Source organism: Paramormyrops kingsleyae, chromosome 12 (genome assembly GCF_048594095.1).
Source record: "Paramormyrops kingsleyae isolate MSU_618 chromosome 12, PKINGS_0.4, whole genome shotgun sequence".
In the NCBI taxonomy this organism is placed as follows: domain Eukaryota; kingdom Metazoa; phylum Chordata; class Actinopteri; order Osteoglossiformes; family Mormyridae; genus Paramormyrops; species Paramormyrops kingsleyae.
Genome location: NC_132808.1, coordinates 7,004,249 through 7,025,740, shown reverse-complemented (window position 1 = coordinate 7,025,740; position 21,492 = coordinate 7,004,249). Strand labels below are relative to the sequence as shown.

The following is a 21,492-nucleotide window of genomic DNA, read 5'->3' as shown; positions in this document are numbered from 1 at the left end:
AATTAAAAAAAACAATTGACCTTAGACGGGTAACACAGGCTTATGTGCATGAAGTAGCTTAACACAAACATCATGAAATGGAAATGCTGCCTCCGTTTACACTTTGTCTAACTAGGTTAGGGAGCACCTAACTTGTCATGCTGTCTATACATTAAACCACAGTATACGCTATTTTGATGGGATTTTCTAAAATCTCCCGTTGATAAAAATGACCAGTTACATCCAGTTACCGGAACGGGCCTTTCGGGTTTTTGAGGGTTACTTATATCATTCTTCTTGAGAATAACAGTATTTACTTTGCTTACTTCCTCGGTAGCTACTTCCAGCCGTTTTGGCCAGCTGAGTAAAGTCACGGCAATCTGCCCCTAGTGACGGGTATTTTAAAAATGCATGTTAGATGAGTAATAGTTCTGTCTTGTTCTTTCCATTTCACTAATGGATTTTTGCAGTTGAATATTTGAATTTCAAAAATATTTACATTTTTCCCCAAATAATGTCCTCCCAGGCCTAGCGTGCAGCCACACCCGAGGTCAGTATAACACAGCCAGCAGTCTCGGCCTTAAGAAGTACTCGCTCTCTGGTGTTGGTGTAATTTACTGAGGGACTAAAATGTTCCCAAACTACTGCTGTAAGTGAAGTGTGTGTGTGGAGGGCGTCCCTTAAGCTCTGCAGCACTAGCCTTAATAAACTAACATCTATAATTAGCATAATGAAATTTCCATTCTTACAATCTGGTTGTGAATTTAAGTTTTGCCCATATCAAGAAATGCATTTCATTGTGCATTCAAAACCAAAAATGACGTAACTGAAAGGTACACAACAAATAAGCAGATCATTACAGCCGTTGTCTTTAATTTAAATGTAGACTGGAAATGCTCTTCAGCAAAAACTTAAAAAAAAAAAAATGATATGGAATCCGCAAACTAATATTGATCTCTGCCAATATTAGTGGCAGAGGGGGGGGGGGGGGGGGGGGGTGACCGTACAGGACATGACTGACAGGGGGTGTGACCGTACAGGACATGACTGACGGGGGGGGGGGGGTCAGCAGGCTGGGCAGTGTGGCTCAGTGCATTAGGCTGCTGTGCTTCTGCTCGAAAGGTTGCTGGGTCAAATACGGCGGCCGGCAGAATGATTTCACCCTTTTCACCTCACTGGCTGACCCTGATGCTCTGATGCCCTGATCCCAGTTGCTCTGGAATACAGAATCTGCTTTAAGGACATTACCTTTGAGTCAGCCGAACACAAAATGACTCCCCCCCCCTCCCCCCTTCCCAAGAAATCAAAACCACTGACAGATTTATTACATTTTATTAACTTAAAAGCACAAGAACAAAGAAAAAATTAATGACCGTCATAACAGAGCACAGGAGATGCCAAAGACGCTCAGTCCTTGTCATGACTTAGAGCTTCTAACTCCACCAGGAGTGTCCTGCAGGGGAAAGAGACCACGTTCAGAATGCAGACCCCAAAGCACCATGACAGCCAGGAGTACAACGACATAGTAGCTGACATAGTAAAAGGTAAATAAAGCTGGAATATCTAAAATTCCTATTAACTTACATTACAGGAAACATGTCACATGGCCATAATCACTCATGTCACATGGCCATAATCACTCATGTCACATGGCCATATCACTCATGTCACATGGCCATTCTTTCCATTTCAATTAGTGCTAAAGTTCACTCTGCTCCAATTCATTTAAGTAATCACTTATGGGGAAAATGTTCTATCCTGCAGTTACGGCATGGATTATATCCCCAACTTGGGGAGTTGCATAAAGTAATTTGTTCGGAATTATGTAATTCTAAAAAACTAAAAGGCTTAATGTCAGCTGAGATTAGACTGCCCTACTGCTGAGGAGGGGCCTTTGGTGAGGAGGTCGCTGCCCACCCACCCGAGCGCTAAGGTCGTCTTACTTGTGCTCCTCGTTGAGCTCACACTCCTGCTGCACCCTCTGGGCGAGCCGGGCTGTGGCTGGGAGGCTGAAGCTGGCTGAGAGCTGCACGAGGGTCACTGCCCGCTGGGGATCGCCGCGGAGCATTGCTGAGCTCAGGAAGTCGTCCAGAAGCTTTTCTCTGGAATGGTAGAGTGCGTCAAACACATCTGTCCATCACAGCGTTACGACAATCAGAGAGACTGATTACACCACGCTTACAGATATATGGAGCCACAATAATTCTTCAAACTATCAATGTACATATTAGATGCAATTCACATTAACTGCATTTAATCATCTAATTAACTGAGGCTCATCGTCATGCAGTCATGATGTCATGCAGATTGGTGCAGGAATCTTTAGATTTATCCATTAAAACTGGCTGTACTTACGCCGGCACCCTGTTGTTGGCTTTGAAGAGGGGCAGCATGTCCCTAGGCAAAGCGAAAAAGAGAATCAGAAGGGCTACGACATCCATCCATCAATCCATCTATCACATGCTGCAGGGAAAGGACAGCAGAGGGACCTTTCAGGTCATTGGTCAGCACAGCCACACCCAGTCCCTCAGGAGGCCTGATTTCTGCTAATTGGTCAGCACCGCCACACCCGGTCTCTCAGGAGGCCTGATTTCTGCTAATTGGTCAGCACCGCCACACCCGGTCTCTCAGGAGGCCTGATTTCTGCTAATTGGTCAGCACCGCCACACCCGGTCCCTCAGAAGGCCTGATTTCTGCTAACTGGTCAGCACAGCCACACCCGGTCCCTCAGGAGGCCTGATTTCTGCTAATTGGTCAGCACCGCCACACCCGGTCCCTCAGAAGGCCTGATTTCTGCTAATTGGTCAGCACCGCCACACCCGGTCTCTCAGGAGGCCTGATTTCTGCTAATTGGTCAGCACAGCCACACCCGGTCCCTCAGGAGGCCTGATTTCTGCTAATTGGTCAGCACAGCCACACCCGGTCTCTCAGGAGGCCTGATTTCTGCTAATTGTTCAGCACAGCCACACCCGGTCTCTCAGGAGGCCTGATTTCTGCTAATTGGTCAGCACAGCCACACCTGGTCCCTCAGGAGGCCTGGTTTCAGCTCATTGGTCAGCAGTTGGCCCGCCCCCACCCCATTTCTCACTAGACTTGCTTTCAGCTGATTGGCCAACAGGCACCCTGCCCCATCTCACCAGGCCTGCTTTGTTCTCCCAGCAGCCAGCAGGATGCTGGCAATGTTCCCCAGTGCGCTGGCGGTCCAGTCCAGGGTCACCTGGCCCTGCTCGCCACTCCCGTAGGTGGCCTTCACCTCCAGCGCGCACTCAGCGAAGGACTCGTGCACCTGGAGGCAGCAGATGAGCAGCAGTGAGCGAGAAGAGAGGCTCCTCCCACCTGCCGTACCCCCCGGGAACCGGCCCCCACCTCTGGGCTGTGCTTATCCCTCGCCATCAGTGAGAGCACCTCCTCCACCAGATCACCGGCCTTGTTTGACAGCCCCAGCCGCTTGATATCTGTGGGGGGGGGGTCATATTATGGTAAGCACACAACTGAGGGGGGGCACAAGGCCGCCATCGCCGGTAGCACAAACGTTACTGTTCACACCCACCTTTCCAAATCTCCGGAATGAGGTCCAGCCTGTTATCTGTGTCCAGTGCTTGTAGGACGTCTCTCATCGCACCCGAATTGGGGTAGAATAACTGGGCAGAAACAGTGAGAGTAGGGATGGGCAACGAGCCCAGTGTTTGCATTTCTAACTGTATTTGTGGAGGCAGCAAAATTATTTGTATTTGTATTCAAATAAAAGTGGAAATAGGAGTAACCATGCTGTTTTGTTTTTATTAAACTTTGAATTTTAGAATATTTAAGTGTTAATATGTGTTCTTCGCAAAAACTATAATAATAATTATGAACACGTAAATGTAATACTGGTTTATGGTTTTACCCTGCATAAACATATACAACCATAAATACCATTGAAAAGAAAATCATTTTAAAACTATCATTAAGTTCCTAATCCACACTCAAACCAATAAACTCCCATGTGAACACTGTGAAACCCGCCACCACCCACCGGAATTGAACAAACGAATGCTGAACAGACAGAATATAAACAAACAAACAAATAAATCCTTATATGTCATAAAGTACCATATGCCAAGCAGTAACCTTTAACCCCTGACAGAAATTTAATCCTAAGTTTAATTCTATATTTAATCATATAATTATAAACTAAAAGTTATAGTCATTACAGTGCTATGTGTCATTTTTCCATTATTTGCCACAATACAACTGAAACAAAAATTAAGTACAGACGCTCCTCTACTTACGAACTTTCAACTTACGAACTTTCAGACATACGAAGAGGACTAAGTACAAATTGTGTTCCTTGGGCTCCCGTTTCCTGTCCACAACATAATTTTTTCTTTCTGAGCGCCAATTCCGCCTAGTACGACTTTTGGCCGCTACTCCCGCCGCACAGCAGCGTAGCTGTTCATCCTAGTTCTTTGTACTTGCGTATACCCTGAAAATGATGCTGAATAACGACTTACGAACATTTCAAGTTGTGAACGGCCGTTCAGAAGGTAACTCATTCGTAAGTAGAGGAGCATCTGTAGTAACTACATTCCCAGAGCAAATGGAGGCTGATCTCCACCTTCCCGGTCAGACATACTCCGCTTCACACACTTGCAGGTGCAACAGGGAAAAAACAAGTAACGCTATAATAAACTAGTTCAGCATACGCATTAAAGTAGCGATGCACCCCGTTTTGCCTACACGGTTTTTTAATTATGCTGAGTGGCTCAGGCGGAGCAAGAATTCCCACCCGCTCACGGTTATCAGCCACATCGGCTATCTGACGTGTTTTTTTCCTTCTTCCCGAAAACAAATAAACATTTGCAACACCCCACTATTTGCGCTCTGCCGAACGCCGTATTCGGATTGGGACTGGATCCCTCATTGAGTGGGCAGCTGAATGTCTGTCTGATGCCATTTGGGCCGGTCGGCGTGCGGTGATGTCGACTCACCGAGGGGACCAGGTCCCGGTACCAGAGCAGCACTGTGTCCACGGTCTCCATCATGCAGATCAGGTGGAAAAAGCGCCCGCTGTGCCGGGGGGGAGGGCGAGAGAGAGAGAGGCAGGGATGACCCCTGGAACGACCCCTGGAGCATGCAGGAACCCCACCAACCCCACACCTAAACAAAATGTGCTGCCCGTATTCGAGGAGACTCAGATTCTGGCCTTTTCGTGCCGGTGCCGTCAGTCGGGCCGCCACACGCGAGTCCGGACTGGGCATGGCCGCCGGCACTCAGCCCCCATTACCGGCTGAGGTCCGTACCCCTGCGCCATTTCATCACCGTCTCCCACCAATATATACATACAGCACTCCCTGTATGTGCCTGAACACACTGAACATCGTCAGGGCTGAGAGCTAATGCACCCTGAGAGCAGCGCACAACTCAGCCATCACAGCCAATGGCGACTATTCTAATGCTGACATCTCACACACCACCAGCAGGGGGCAGAAGAACCCTGGCCAGAAACCACAGTAAGGACCACCCCGGCCTTCACTACAGCCTCTAAATTTACTTTCTTAATTACATGGCTAAATTTTCTTAGCAATACATATGCTGAAAGTATCCATGGATAAGTCTACATCCATCTGTTTGGGGAGAGTCATTTCAAACACAAAGGTGAAATCCCGATGTGAGCACACGAGCCGGCAGACCACAGGCTGTCAGTACAACGGGGGACACTCACTAATAGTGAGCTTCCTGGGAAGGGCTGCCCAGAAAGCGCCAGTTGTCTCCAACCCCCAGCAGTTGGTGGAGCCTGTAGGCCAGGCCCAGGTCCTTCAGGGAGCAGCACTGCAAGCGGAAGAGCGGCATCACTACACTGCCACCCACTGCACACGGCTCTGAGCACAAGTGTCAGGGATACTCACGATTTTCATGCCGTAGTTAAAGAAGTGAACTGCAAACAGAAGAGAGTGTGTTTGTATTGAGGCAGGCCTCAAAATTATTGACTCACCGTTTGAATACACTGGGTATATGTAAATATGGATAATTATGTATATTCTGACACCCACAGCAATTATACACATATACCACATATTTATGCTGTGGTTTAATTTTTGTTTTGTTTTTTTTTAACAATAAATGACTTATGCAGAAGGATCTCACCATCATCTGGATCACGGGCTATGAAAGACTTCCCAGAAACCTCGTCCATGACTTTGTGAAGAATGTCAGATGACACGTTACTGAACGAGGCTGAGGGTCCGAACACTGCAGGAGGAGGAAGCACAACAGACTAGCTGTGACGGTGGTGAATTTGGGCTTCCCATGAACATCCGAAAGGCTCTGCTTTGAAGGTCTGGAGCAGGATTCCTCTGGACGCGGTTCACAGCTTCAGCCACCCAGCTTGTGGGTACTTATTTCTGCTACATTTCCTCAGGCGGGCCTTTGTGAACATTAACGGCGTAACATACCTGTCCTGTAGAAAGCTGCCAGGATGTGGTTATATGAAGCCAAACTGGGCTCTGCAGGATAGAGAGGAGAGAGATGTGACTCAAAAATGTGCAGCGAACTAGCATTTCCAAAGGCTCACCCCGGGCTCCACATTTAGATGGAAGATAATAATTGCTGGAATGTTCCAGGCCCCAGACCACATCGGGCCCCCTGAACCTTTCAGGATTCCACCCCCAATCATAGCAGCCCTGCTAGAGCCAGAGTCTGTGGTCTGTGGAAACCAGTAAGCAAAAATGCAGCGGATGTTACTTAAGCCGGCCATTTCTAGGTCAGCCACCTTCCACTTGGTTGTTCTGGATGGTTTATTAAGCCACTGTGGCACCATCAGAGCACAGGATCAATCCAGGGGTGACTCCAGCTCTCATGCATGGAGAGATCTTATAGGACAGCGAATAGCTGTTACTCTAGGGTCCTTTTACTTCATTGAATATTCTACTTTGTGTCTCTGGAGTCATGTTGGCTGACCTCCCAATTGTAGGGAGACCTGCCTCAGTACAAAACTCTCCATTTACAGACTGTCTGATGAATATCTGAACTGTTTGAGGCGATTCTGTAGCCCTTTCCAGCTTCATGCTAATCAACACATCTTGATCGTAGGTCTTCCGAGTTCTCTTCTTTTGTTAAGGCACGGTTCATATCAGCAGATGCTTCTTGTGAAAAGCAAACTGAAAATGTCTGAGTGCTATAAGTCAGAGAATCTCAAAGTCACACCAACAGTCTCATTTCATTGACTGGACTCCAGGTTTAACACTTGACTCCATTCAGCTTTTGCTGGGCTCACCTGCCCAGGGATTCGCTGATTTTTTTCCACCCCACACTGTGAATGTTGGAACGATGTGTTCAGTACATACAATAACGACACAATTAGTGTTAAAATGAGAATTGCCCTCTCATCTGAGAAACGCCACACTGCAGGCAGAAAAGGCCCCTCTGCCCCGGATACTGACCGATTCCCACGGCCTTCATCTCGCTGAGCGTCTGCAGTGCCTGCATTCGGCCAGCAGGGCCGCACCGGCGCGAGCTCTTCAGCACGGCGTTGAACGTCAGCAGGCTGGGCCTCATGCCCTGCTCCTTCATCTGCTTCAGGATCTCCTGCAGGTCCGGGGAGACGGGAATCACACCCGCAGAACCGCCTCTCGGGCCCGCGGACGGATGCCGCAGTCAGGCTCGACACTCACCACGATCAGCTCCCACTTCTCATTGTATTTCTGTCTGACCTCTGGGGCGGCGATGATGAGCGCATTGAAGGTGTTCACGTCGACTAAAAGACAAAAGATCCAACGGTCACATGATTGAACTTAGCTTTCAGCCAGCAGGAGGCACTGTGTCGCACAGACAACCCTTGCCCCGGATCGTTGGTATCCATTACGCCTTTTTTCCATTGGGCTCGGAGACAGGCTGGATCAGACTGTTCACTGAATGAAGCTAAACATTTAAAGCTAGACTTCAGAACCAGCTTCACCTTCCCCTGGTATTACTTGTGCAAACATCTTTGCTCTATTAAAAATAATTAATAAATCTATGATTACTACAATGTTTAAGAATGGCTAGTGGAAAAAAAGAGACTAAGCTGAATAGCTAACAGCTAACCTGACGCAGCGGTTATTATCTACATAACGAGCTGGGACTCGTTGGGTTTATGTGCTCTAACAGCCACGTCACCAACTTACCAGACATACGGTTGTTTAGCATGTCGGCATACAGGTCAAACGCCTTCAATTGGGCGCCGTACTGCAGATTCACAGAGAACGGGGTTAAGACACTCCTCACTTAACGACTTTCTGGTTTAACGACTGCCTGGACTTAGGACCAGCTCTCCGACCAATCGGTATTGTACGCTGAACTGGAACTTTGCTCATGGAAACGGCAGTGTAGTGTCTTTCTGCAGTTGTTCTGTATTCACTACACTAGCGTTCGCATTTTGTCTACGATAAGTAAATAATGTAATTACCTGTATTTACAGTATGCAAACCTAAGTAACGTATGTAATGCTGATTTCCTCTATTCCAATTTAAAGTACAGTTACAGTACACTACTGCATAATCATTTATAAATATACTAAAAATGTTAGAAATGGTGCAAAGGTGACATTAAAATAATACCTAAAGATGACTGGCACAAACCCACTACCAGTACAGTATGCCTGAAATATCGGTAAGGTGCATTTGTGTATTTCTGTTAATAATAAATGTCGTAACCATGTAATATTTTTTGTGAAATGCATGCGTAAAGTACTACCCATGAGTACCATGTAAATTGTTGTGTCACTGCTAGTTTCAAACTGATAATGGCTGTTAGCTGTCATCTTTATTAAAATGACTCACGCACTCGTCACGATATGTTTATTTGCATTTGTGGGTCTGTTGTGCCATCTAGGGTCATGGCATACAGACCAAACAAGGCAGTGACGTCATTTTAAGTGACAGATTGTTTTCACCAGTGTGTTCGATTCCATTTTGCTGGATGTTGTTTGAAGTACATGGCCAGCTTTAAGGAAAGGGGAGAGATGCTGAGTATGAATTGCTCACCTTGACCATGCCCCTGATCAGGGCGCTGTATGAGCGCTCACTGCGCTCAGCCATCAGATTAAATATCCTCTCCGCATTGTTGTCTTTCCTTTAAGAAAAATAAAAAATATCAGATCAGCATCTGGAAACAGCACAGAACTGTCAGGTAATCGCTAGCTGCCCCCCCCCCCCACCAGAGTCCTGGACACTCACCTCCACACTTCCAATTTCCTTGACCTCCCACGCCTCGATTTCGGGGGCAATTCCTGCTCCTCCTTTGAAAAAGAACGACGGCACAAGAATCAACAACGAGCTCTCCAGTCTTAATCTGTCATTAATTATCAAACAAAGAGGTCTTTCTGCAGTTAATAAAGCCTTATAAAAAAAAAAAAAAAGAGGGACCTCAAAAATCAAGTCCAAATGCACAAAACCAGGAAGTGCATATCTTCTGAATAAAACTGCACATTCAGTCATGCTGAACATCCTCACCCCATCCTCACTCTTTTCCTGATCGGGTGTTTCTTCTTGCTGTGGATCCTGGTCCCCGTAGAAGCAGATAAGATCCAGGAGGTCATTGGTCATTTCTAGGGAAACCGCAGTGCCTGTGACACGGTTTAGAAACACTGGTCAGAGCAGAGCGGGGAGAGACTGCAAAACGGACAACGCTAAACTGAAGATGCACTGGAAATCATCCCGATTTATTACTGCAGCTTGAATACAAAAAAAAATAATAAAACATTTAAAGCTTGTTTTCCAGACTGGTTTCTATGGCAGCCATACACTGTCGCTATGAATTTTTGCTCCCTTCCAGCCTGGATGTAAGAGCTCTTAATCATCTCAGGGGTCCTTTTATCGCTTGTCTGACTCGAGAGGATCTGTGTTGCTTACCAGCCTGCAGCAACTGGTCGTACATGCTGACCGCCTGGCGGACTTTCCTCAGCTGGATGAGCTCCTTCAGGGCCCCTTCGCTGACGTCGCTCACCTGGGGCTTCAGAGTGTCCGGCATGAGGCACTGTGGGGCGTTACAGGGAGGCCGTTACAGGGAGGCCGTTACAGGGAGCCCGTTATGCAACTCGGGGCATGATGAGGAGGCTGCTACGCACTGAGGGGCGTTACAGGGAGGCCGTTATGCAACTCGGGGCAGGATGAGGAGGCTGCTACGCACTGAGGGGCGTTACGGGGAGGACATTACAAGGAAGCTGTTATGAGCTGCAGGGCACTACGAGCCACGGGTGTTTCAAGGAGGCCATTATGCACTGAGGGGTGTTACAAGGAGTCTGTTACACACTGAGGTGTCACAAGGAGGCTGTTATGCAGCTCAGATGAACGAGTCTGGGTTTGGAGGTTGCCAGGAGAACGGTACTTGCCTGACTGCATTGTGCCAAGTGTAAAGTTTGGTGGAAGAGGGATTATGGTGTGGGGCTGTTTTTCAGGGGTTGGACTTGACCCCTTAGTTCCAGTGAAAGGAATCTTAATGCTGCAGCATTTAAAGCAATTTTAGACAATTTCATGCTCCTAACTTTGTGGGAACGGTTTGGGGATGGCCCCTTCCTGTTCCAACATGACTGCGCACCAGTGCACAAAGCAAGGTCCATAAGGACATGGATGAGCGAGTCTAGTGTGGAGGAACTTGACTGTCCTGCACAGAGCCCTGACCTCAACCCGATAGAACATCTTTGGGATGAATTAGAGTGGAGACTGTGAGCCAGGCCTTCTCATGCAACATCAGTGCCTGACCTCACAAATGGTCTCCTGGAAGAATGGTCAAAAATCCCCATAAACACACCCCTAAACCTTGTGGACAGCCTTCCCAGAAGAGTTGAAGCTGTTATAGCTGCAAAGGATGGGCGAACTCCAAATTAAAGCCTATGTATTAAGAATGGGATGTCATTAATGTTCATCTGTGTGTAAAGGCAGGTGTCCCAATACTTTTGGCAATATAGGGTATCTAACATACAATGCAACATTCGACCCTGGTGTAGTAAACTGGTATGTGGGTATGTGGCTGAGCAAAGTACCAATACGATGTGAATTAGTGGTTAGAATATAGAGAATGCTAGTATAATTATAGTATAATTTTATATCTGTGTATGTGTATCGGTACATATATATGTGTGTGTGTTTGTGCATATAAAGTTATATTAAATATTATTACATTTTGTATATATTTCGGGCGGAGTGGTGCTCTGAACCTAGGGACCTGAATCGGCAATCAGAAGGTTACTGGTTAAAATCCCATGAATGTCAAGAGTGATTCTACTCTGTCGGGCCCTTGTTCAAGGCCCCTAACCTGCAAGTGCTTCATCCTGGGTATGATGTTAACCTACATCCAGCCCTGTGAGCAGGTCCTCCAATTTTCAGGGAAAAATGTGGAGTTTGGTTGCAGGGTTGGCACTCTAGCCACTGGATAAAAATATAGTAATTATTATTATAATAGGATATTGATATTACTATCATCATCATCATCATCATCATCATCTCCACTAGGATATCGTATTATTCTATAAGAAGGAGGCTCAGAATCACAAGTCCTCCACAGTAGTGCTGGATACGACGTTAGTGCAACATCGGGAACTAACTTTAATAATCCAGCCTACTGAGTTCTCTTCAGCAGGGTCATGTCTGGGCCAGGAGTGGCGTTTCTGGCCGCACAGTGGAGATCCTCCTAGCGGAGTTCGCCCATTGGTCTGCAGCCAGATGCTCTTGGTATAGCCAGTACACTTTTTGCGTTGCATACACGTCACGTCAAGTATATCCCGGCCTTTAAGCACTGTGGAGCGTTACGAGGAACCTGTTACGCACATGCATGCAGTGTCCCATTAACAGCGCAATGCAAACTCACAGGTACGTGAGGCTCTGCATAGTCCTTCGTGAAATACTTGGGGTAAGTGTTGACAACGTACTCTGCGGCATTCTTCCCTGCCTCCTGTGACTGGGAGAACAGCTTCTGTGGGGAACAAACAACACACACATATATAGTTCCTATGCGTTCAAGCACACTGCTCTCAAAAGTCACAATCGCCTTTGCTAAAAAAAATGGTACCATGCCTCAGTTAGGCTTAAATTATTTTAATTTTGCCCTCACAGTTCTTTTTCCATGCATTTAATCCCTACCCATCATTTCAAAACCCAAAAAGGTTTAGGTAAAACTTCTGTAAAGGTCAGTATTGTGATTCATACAAAATATGTAACTAACTGGAACTAATACTGCAATCACATGAATGGGACACACTCTCTGATACATACGAATTCGGAGGAAGTCTTTGGGGTGAGAAAGGCGTCGTCCTGAAATCTGTAATGTGATGCAGTTGGGTCCTGAAGATGGACCAGGAAAAAAAAAAGTTTTAAAAGCAATCGATACTGAACTGTTTGGAGAACAATTACCAGAGTAAGCAGAAAACCTAGAGTACCCTGTTAACGGTGGATGCGAGAGCCTGGAGTACGGCCTCTTCATTCCTGTAACAGAGCGTGCGGAACTGATTCAAAATAGTCAAATATATGCAGATGTTACCAATTTTTAAGCATTTTAAATGCCCTACCATTTTTTCTTTCGTGGAATTATAATCTCTTGAGCAGAGCCTGTGAAAACACAAACGCTGCTTGACATCGCAAAAAACAGTCAACACTAAGTTTTTACATCATAATACATGTAATAACATCAAGCTGAGACGTCATGCTGATTGCAGGCAGAAGCGACATACTGGTATCAATGAAATCAGCTTCACACAAAATATAAAAAACACGTCCAGATCTCAGCCTAGGTAAATGCATGCTGTTATAACCGGTTAACGTTAAACCCCAAATGCAGACAGCTACCTACCAGTTTCAGAGGGCGCAGTATGCTGAGCTGCAACATGGTTGCATCCTAACCTATCAGAAATAAAACATCATAATGATTATTTAGCCCCAGAGTTACTGATATGTCTAATTAATGCACCCAAACATTTCCTTATGGAATGTCAATGCTAACACAAGGGCTACTCAATGTCACGCATATTAGAGATTTTCCAACAAAAAGCGAAATAATAAATGAAATAACATACGAAAAGCGAGTTTCACTTCAAAAGCATACCTCCCAATAAAGCTTTTGTGTAACAATCGGAAAAGCTGATGGTTCCTACAAAAACTCGACCCCACGACACCACCACAGAGAGCCGCCATATTTCCCCAAAATGCATGTTGGGAAGGAATAAGTCATTTTTAAATAGAGGATCTTTTAAATTTACATTATGATGTCAAACAAAGTTTCGTATTTTAATGAAAAAAAATAAAATTATAAATACATTTATGTAAATAGAGATACATTTATTGATGTTTTATTCCAGCGAACAAAAAGTGCGGGCGTCCACCCCTACGCGGGCAATGGTATAGTCGGTGCTCTCGCAGTGCACCACGTGTGTTGGATCGCCAATGCCTGGAACCATGTGTACATGGGTTAACTAACATACTGTTTTTACTGTGTTTATTTACGCTTTTATTCCTAACTATCATTTTTGTCAAGATGCTGGTTGACAAAGAGATACCGTGGAGGCGCCTTGAAGGCGTGTCATTTGGCATGTACTCGGCTGAAGAAATAAGGTGAGCAGTGTTGGCCGACTTGCTAACCAAAATTACAAGCTAACTTTGTCTGTGGGACGTACTTGGATAACGAACATCCTGATACAATGTCAGAAACATGCGAAAAAAAAATTAATTGCAAATGAAATGAGTCGAGTTATATAAACTACCTTGTGTGCAATGAGTATGTATTTCTGTTGGAAACTACTTTAACGTTTAACTAGTTCTCTGAAACTCAGAGACTGCCATAATGGCTGTAGTATAATTAAAAACACTGAACAGCAAACAAAAGTGGAATCGTTATTAATATATTCTTAGCTGAACCAGGCCAAGTACATCGCTTGTTTGTGTGTTGATTTAACCCTCAATCCACGTATCCGTTCTCACCTAAAAGTCACCAAGCTTTCCTCCTTGTCTTAGGAAGTTGAGTGTGAAGGCGATAACTAACCCGAGATTTCTGGACAATGTTGGAAACCCTGCGTCTAATGGCCTGTACGACCTCTCGCTTGGGCCGTCCGACACCAAAGAAGTTTGCACTACCTGCATGCAGGGCTTTAACAACTGCCCCGGGCACCTCGGACACATAGAGCTGCCGCTCCCTGTCTACAACCCGCTCCTCTTTGATGTAAGTGACCATCACTCGGGTTGGGGATGCTTCTGAGAACCTGATGGATGGCAGTACAGGCAGCGATTCACAGGAGTCACTGATATCAACCGACGCTGTGTTATATTTCGCCATTCAGACTTAAATACCTTTTATTCGCTAAAATGTGTAGGCAGTACTAAAGTGTTTTTACGGAAGATGGCTAAGAAGCCAGTATTAATGATAGGCCGGATGGGTAAAGCTGGATTGCACTACATCCTTTGCTCTTGAACGATGAATTAATCAGGAATCAACCTTTTGAAAAAGTTTGTTGTGTTGTTGAAATGTCATTGTATTATTAATTTATTACAGTGGCTTGCTAAATGATTGTTTTAGTTTTTCCTCCTTTTTTGCCTGGAAAAAAAACTAGCAGAATTATAAACAAAGAATGTATAAAAATAATAAATATTGTCATGATTTTACAATATGAATGGTACATAGATGGATGGTTTTTATTAGTGGGGGGGGGGGGGGGGGGGAGAGAGAGCAGTGCTATTCTATACAGTCTGAACTTTTTAATGGCCGGTATTCAGTATTAAGTTTCCCCAGACTCAGATATATGTGCATATCTTTGGAATTTGTGTGATGCCACTGAGTGTTAAACGGCCTGTCTCCCATTATCAGAAACTCTACCTGCTGATCCGCGGCTCCTGTATGAGATGCCAGATGCTGAGCTGCCCCCGTTCTGCCATCCACCTCTTGCTCCAGCAGCTGCGGGTGCTGGAGGTGGGGGCCCTTGAAGCTGTTTACGAGCTGGAGGCAGAGCTCAATCGGGTCAGTATGCGTCATTCCTAGGGCTCGCTGCTGCCCTCCAGTGGCCTTTCCTGTGCTTGTCGTTTTCAATTCTTACACATACAGTGGTACCTCGGTTCTCGAACTCACTAGAACTCGAATTTCTTGAAAGTCGAACAAACCAGTTTGACCTAGAACTCGATCTGAATATCAGAAGTCGAACCGTGAACGCTGACCTAATATAAATTGTACGCTCCAGGAAATGAGTCACACGGCACGTCTCTGAGCGGAAACAAAAGGTAATGCTTCAGTGTCAGCCTCGCATTTGCTGTAGTAGCAGCGCTTGTTGGTGATAATAGCAGATTACGCATCGGAACTGCCTGGGATACAAACGTCATGCGTGTAGCTAAACTCTTCAGCCAATAAGGGCAAAGGTGTGTCGTCATGGAGGTGGTTCCAGTTTGTGTAGCCGGGTGAGAGGTCGCAATGCATCTACCCGTAATGCATTGCGTCAGGATCAGGAATCAGAATGCGTTGCTTTAAGCCAGCGCTGTAAGCAAGTCGAACGCCCCCAATGACCGGACTGGGGAAACAAACTGAAACGCGGACTTAATACAGAGCACTAATGACAACAACCAGAAATAGCTGATTACATGGGGATCCCACAGGAGATTAACGAGGGGGCGTGGCACACGGAAGGAGCGGACGATCGGGGCAGGACAGGGGTAATGTTGGGATAAGATCTTTATCGATTTGGAAGCCATTAAGAAAAAAATGCTGCTCTGTTCATTTTGTGTTTAAATGCTAAAAAAAAAAACATATTTAGGTGTAATTTTGGGGGGGCCGGGAACCAATTAATTGGTTTTCCATTATTTCTTATGGGAAAAATTTGATCAGAACTCAAACTTTTTAGGATTAGATCCGGAGTCCGGAACGGATTAAGTTCGAGAACCGAGGTACCACTGTATATTGAATCCATGCCGCACAAAGCACAGTGTATAATGCACTGCTGATGACTGGAGTGGCTTTGCCATCTTGATGCTTTGCAGTATCTGGAGGGGAATGTGAAGGCCACGGGTGTAGAGATCCAGGAGGTGCTGGAGGACTACACTGCCGGCTTTCTAAGGAAATGGAAGGACAGAGACTCCGCTTTCCCGGTGAGTTCCAGCAGGACGTGTCTGTGCCTCAATATCAGTGCCGTTTAGATTCCAAAACCTCTGCCTTGAGTTAAATGCATTTTTCTTGGGGTTTTTCAGGTCAAGCGTGTCTGTCAGTGTAAAAACCAGCTCGTTCAAACATTTTGGAGGGAAAACATGATACCTAGGAAGTGTCCAAACTGCAAGTAAGTGTACCATTCGAATGGCTGACCTTTCCCTGTGAGTAACCCTTATGATTTCTGTTAACCAATCATAGCCACGCAGGTTGTACTGCTGGTGAAAGCCGCTGCTGGGTTTCTCATTTTGAAGTTATTGTTGATCTGTGTGTTTCCTTTTTTGTTAGGACCACCCATCTTTTGCATTAGTAAACCATTGCTAAGTCATTAACTAAAATTTCCTTTAATCAACAAAACCTTTAATAAAACTTCTGCTGTTGGCTACACTTGAGACAGACTGTCGTTGATTTGTAATAAACAGGGCTGGCCGACCGCAAGTACGCAAGGAACACAACAGCAAGCTGATCGTTACTCTGCCCGCATCAAAGCTCAAGGAAACCCAGGAGCAAGGAGACGGTAACAGCAGGGATCTTATTTCCTGATTTTGGTGCTTTTTTTATCTTATGGCGCTTTTCCACTGGCATACAGGAACCGAGCCACACTGCGAAGGGAGACTAGGTACCACGCGGTTCCAGCTCAGTTCGGTTTTCCACTGTAGTAGGGGCAACAAAACCGCCGTCACCTCGTCCCTGCACGCGCCAAAACCACCGTCACCCCGTCCCTGCACGCGCCAAAACCACCGTCACCCTGTCCCTGCACGCGCCAAAACCGCCGTCACCCCGTCCCTGCACGCGCCAAAACCGCCGTCACCACGTCCCTGCACGCGCCAAAACCGCCGTCACCCCGTCCCTGCACGCGCCAAAACCGCCGTCACCCCGTCCCTGCACGCGCCGATGCGTCAACAGTACAGTGAAAAAATAAACATGTCCACATTTGCCTTTAAATATGTTATTAAATTGCTCACTTGGCACTTTCCCCTAAACATTTCTTTTGCATTATTCAAACCAATTCATCCAAACATATTAATTCTGAAAAAGAAAATAACTTGGAACTCTGAAATTATTGAAAAACTTTGCTTATGTCTATACCCTGTTGCAGAGCGGTGTGCATAGTAGCGGCCAACTCTGATTGGTTACTCTTTCGGCTACTAAGCAGGGCCATGTCAGTGGGGGTGTGGCTTGGATATGGCTCGCATGATTTACAGGGGGGCACTGTCTCTTTGTGGTTCGGCTCCAGTAGGGCAGTGGAAAAGCGCCAATGGTATGACTATAGTCATTTGATGTTGCATCTTTCTGATGCTGACTTAATTGCTAGTGTATTTCAGTATTCCTGATATTTGAAGCATTTCAGCATTGAGTTTGTACTACTGGTGAATCGTATCACTGTGAATCATCTTCTTACATAGTGACCCTTATTCCATGCGTTGGCTGTTATATTCTTCTAATCTTTGAAAACTTTTGGTAGTGTTGTTCATTTCAAGTTGTGTCACGCTGTTAGGTCTCTGCATTGTTGCTGACACCTTCACTAGTGATTATGTGGGTGAAGGTATCTCCTTAGGCGTGATGGAGCTGGCAGTGGTCTGAGCTTGCAGGGTGTTCCTGAGCTCCGGGAAAAGCTGAGCAGGAGGCGTGATTTAGGCCTCGCTGACGCTGTCTCCTTTACCAGTCATCGATGGATCTCAGCTGGGGAAGAGAGGGTACCTGACGCCGAGCACAGCCAAGGAGCACGTGGCCGGTCTCTGGAAGAATGAAGGTGAGAGCCGCCGGCCCCAGAGAGCAGGTCAAGGGGAGGGGACTGAGCCGCCGGTCCCAGAGAGCAGGTCACGGGGAGGGGACTGAGCCGCCGGCCCCAGAGAGCAGGTCACGGGGAGGGGACTGAGCCGCCGGCCCCAGAGAGCAGGTCACGGGGAGGGGACTGAGCCGCCGGCCCCAGAGAGCAGGTCAAGGGGAGGGGGCTGAGCCGCCGGCCCCAGAGAGCAGGTCAAGGGGAGGGGACTGAGCCGCCGGCCCCAGAGAGCAGGTCAAGGGGAGGGGGCTGAGCCGCCGGCCCCAGAGAGCAGGTCAAGGGGAGGGGACTGAGCCGCCGGCCCCAGAGAGCAGGTCAAGGGGAGGGGACTGAGCCGCCGGCCCCAGAGAGCAGGTCAAGGGGAGGGGGCTGAGCCGCCGGCCCCAGAGAGCAGGTCACGGGGAGGGGGCTGAGCCGCCGGCCCCAGAGAGCAGGTCAAGGGGAGGGGACTGAGCCGCCGGCCCCAGAGAGCAGGTCAAGGGGAGGGGACTGAGCCGCCGGCCCCAGAGAGCAGGTCAAGGGGAGGGGGCTGAGCCGCCGGCCCCAGAGAGCAGGTCAAGGGGAGGGGACTGAGCCGCCGGCCCCAGAGAGCAGGTCAAGGGGAGGGGGCTGAGCCGCCGGCCCCAGAGAGCAGGTCAAGGGGAGGGGACTGAGCCGCCGGCCCCAGAGAGCAGGTCAAGGGGAGGGGACTGAGCCGCCGGCCCCAGAGAGCAGGTCAAGGGGAGGGGGCTGAGCCGCCGGCCCCAGAGAGCAGGTCACGGGGAGGGGGCTGAGCCGCCGGCCCCAGAGAGCAGGTCAAGGGGAGGGGACTGAGCCGCCGGCCCCAGAGAGCAGGTCAAGGGGAGGGGACTGAGCCGCCGGCCCCAGAGAGCAGGTCAAGGGGAGGGGACTGAGCCGCCGGCCCCAGAGAGCAGGTCACGGGGAGGGGGCTGAGCCGCCGGCCCCAGAGAGCAGGTCACGGGGAGGGGGCTGAGCCGCCGGCCCCAGAGAGCAGGTCAAGGGGAGGGGACTGAGCCGCCGGCCCCAGAGAGCAGGTCACGGGGAGGGGGCTGAGCCGCCGGCCCCAGAGAGCAGGTCACGGGGAGGGGGCTGAGCCGCCGGCCCCAGAGAGCAGGTCAAGGGGAGGGGGCTGAGCCGCCGGCCCCAGAGAGCAGGTCAAGGGGAGGGGGCTGAGCCGCCGGCCCCAGAGAGCAGGTCAAGGGGAGGGGGCTGAGCCGCCGGCCCCAGAGAGCAGGTCATGGGGAGGGGACTGAGTCGAGATGTACCAGGTGTGGTGGGAGGGAGGCAGCAAATGCTAACATTCATTGGACTGCATTTTTTCAGTGGTTTTAATGGTTGCGTGGTGTAGTAGTAATAGCTGCATGGGCAGTGTGTGGTTCAGCGGGATAGAACTCTGGGGCCGTGATCAGAAGGTCACCTGTTCAAATCTGAGGATTGGGAGAGTGATTTTACTGTTGGGCACTTTAGCAAGACCAGTAACCCAGAGTTTCTCTAGGGACTGACTGACCCTGCTTTCTCTGTTGTATCTTATTTTGGATAAAAGCAGCTGCGAAATAAATGGCTTTTTCCCAGGTCTGGGCTAGACTGTAATCAATAACTGTAATACCATTGCTGTACTGTAGAGGGCAGCAAAACTTTATATTGGTTGATTTTATTGTGTAGAAACTTTAGATAAGGGACCAGTGTTTATGTGGGTTTTTGGGATAACCTTTAAGTCAGCTGTTTAAACCCAGGTGTGAGGACTCTTCAGCCAACCTGTGCTCTGATTAGTAATCTAATTAGGGCATTGCAGCAAAAACCTGCACACCCAACGACCCTTTCTGGATAAGATTGGCCACCCCTGCTCTAGATAATAACTAATGTTAGGCTCCATACCCCATGACCCTGCACATGACCAGTGGGTATAGAAAATGGATAGATGGGTAATACGTAATTCATTGTGTGTATGGCCAATTGGAGGTATTCTGCATAGTGCTATTATTTTGATTTATGAGTAAAATTTTACAAAGACATGCTTTGGGTGGTTGGCATCTCTAAAAACTGCATTTTATATGTGTCCGTGGGCACTGTGACAGACTGGCATCCCGCATAGAGTGTCCTCTGTTTCGGGGGTAGCCTCAGACCCCCCACTGCCCTGTACTGGATATTGGTTGAAGGGTGGATGAGTAAAAGTTGCTTATCGACAGTGATGTGCATTAATGCATAGAACATGTGTCTGAGTCACACCTGCACATGCTGTATGAACAAAATGTTATTGCTTGAGTGGATTTAGCAGTTTTGTTAGTTGATAAGTTGGTTTTTTTTTTTACCATCAAAGCTCAGTAAACTGTTGGTGTGAGTTTATAATCGTGTTTCCTGTCAGCATTTTGCGCCTTTGGGTAGCTTCTGCATTTGTTGGTAACATACGGGCAGATTAAAAGAAGATGTGTGTGATAACACATAGGGTAAGCAAGATGCTTTTTTTCTCTTTGCCCCACCAAGTGTAAACATCAAGCTCCGCCTATGATTATGGCTTTGATGTAATCAAAATGAAAAGGAATTTTAAAGATTCTCAGAAATTTTCACTCAATTCATGTAAGATTTACAGGCCAAATAAATATGATTAAATGAGTATGTAATGTGAACTCTTTCCCATGACTTACATTAGCCGCATGTACTATGAACGTTAATGGGATAAAAATCTTGAATGTGACCCATCTGTGCATTCAGGGTGGCTGAGCATCTAGCAGAGTACCAAAGCTTCTGCCGCAAGGGTCAGTCTGCCTAATAAGGACGTAACATGCATAGCACGCATTCACACAGTAGCGACGATCTGATGTTGGTTACTTTCAAGAGTGAATTAACCCTTTTAGGGAGTGTTATGCTAGACGAGTGCAACCAAGGTCACTATTCCACTGCAGCAGGAACCATACTTTTGGTTTGGTTTTTTGGTTCTTTCCCCTTTCCATTGACTTCCAGTCGAGTCCCAATACCCACAGTTTCAGTACCTAAAGTACCAAACCAGCTGGGGAATGTTTTTTGGTGCTTTGGGGTGGGACTTGCAGGTGCTTTCTTTGTGGATTTCTTGTGCCTTTGAAAGATGATAGAAACACCGCCTTGAAAAAAGTTATGAACTCGGAAAACGACGATAAACGCATTAAAAAGTAATAATAAAGTATGTGTGGGCAAATAAAGACACCCAGGCGTTAATTGCGAACCAGAAGAAGATCAGGATGGCATGAAGATGAATAAAGTATTTGCTATAAAATACTTGGGCTGCACAATATTGGTAAATATTCAACTATCGTGGTGTGATTTTGTTGTAATAAATATTGGGTATTTATGAGTTCAACATAAATTTCTCATAAACCTGTCTAGGAGTGATTTAAACTGCAAGGGTAGGAATGGTAATGATTCTCTCAGAGAATGCATGCCGTGCTCATGCAAAAGCAGCAGAGGAAAGCTTTAAACTGATTTTTAAATATGCAACATACTAGATAATCTTGAAAAGGAACTTTAAAATTGCAATGTTTACCAAGTTTTTCTTTCCTATAACAAAGCAAACATGTTTTGGTGAAACTTAAATCCCCTGCTCTGCAATGTCCAGACAGTATGATTTCAAA

General features: G+C 47.1%; 2 protein-coding genes and 1 non-coding gene across 3 annotated transcripts in view; 1 reads left to right on the top strand and 2 right to left on the bottom strand.

Annotated features, from left to right (window-relative positions):
- Window positions 1-1,292: 1,292 nt before the first annotated feature.
- ptcd3 (pentatricopeptide repeat domain 3) lies at window positions 1,293-13,158 on the bottom strand. Its single transcript, XM_023799926.2, has 24 exons — window positions 13,033-13,158; window positions 12,781-12,830; window positions 12,500-12,539; window positions 12,371-12,416; window positions 12,207-12,275; window positions 11,803-11,907; window positions 9,849-9,972; window positions 9,450-9,562; window positions 9,174-9,235; window positions 8,982-9,069; window positions 8,124-8,184; window positions 7,632-7,714; window positions 7,401-7,545; window positions 6,414-6,464; window positions 6,106-6,210; window positions 5,868-5,896; window positions 5,684-5,790; window positions 4,950-5,028; window positions 3,530-3,620; window positions 3,346-3,434; window positions 3,117-3,265; window positions 2,335-2,376; window positions 1,923-2,081; window positions 1,293-1,432 (listed from the first exon to the last, which is right to left on the bottom strand). The coding sequence occupies exons 1-24, from the start codon at window positions 13,119-13,121 to the stop codon at window positions 1,387-1,389; spliced, it is 2,022 nt and encodes a 673-aa protein (XP_023655694.1). The 5' UTR covers window positions 13,122-13,158; the 3' UTR covers window positions 1,293-1,386.
- On the bottom strand, window positions 5,148-5,286 carry LOC111837749 (small nucleolar RNA SNORD94). The gene has a single exon (XR_002836730.1). It is a non-coding gene; the product is annotated as a small nucleolar RNA SNORD94 (small nucleolar RNA).
- A 191-nt stretch (window positions 13,159-13,349) lies between the features above and the next one.
- Window positions 13,350-21,492, top strand: part of polr1a (RNA polymerase I subunit A) — a 40,867-nt gene continuing 32,724 nt past the window's right edge. Inside the window, exons 1-7 of the mRNA XM_023800034.2 lie at window positions 13,350-13,538; window positions 13,938-14,142; window positions 14,785-14,934; window positions 15,942-16,049; window positions 16,149-16,234; window positions 16,527-16,621; window positions 17,771-17,857. Coding sequence (XP_023655802.2) covers window positions 13,462-13,538; window positions 13,938-14,142; window positions 14,785-14,934; window positions 15,942-16,049; window positions 16,149-16,234; window positions 16,527-16,621; window positions 17,771-17,857 — 808 coding nt within the window. The 5' untranslated portion in view covers window positions 13,350-13,461. The remainder of the gene's footprint in view (window positions 13,539-13,937; window positions 14,143-14,784; window positions 14,935-15,941; window positions 16,050-16,148; window positions 16,235-16,526; window positions 16,622-17,770; window positions 17,858-21,492) is intronic.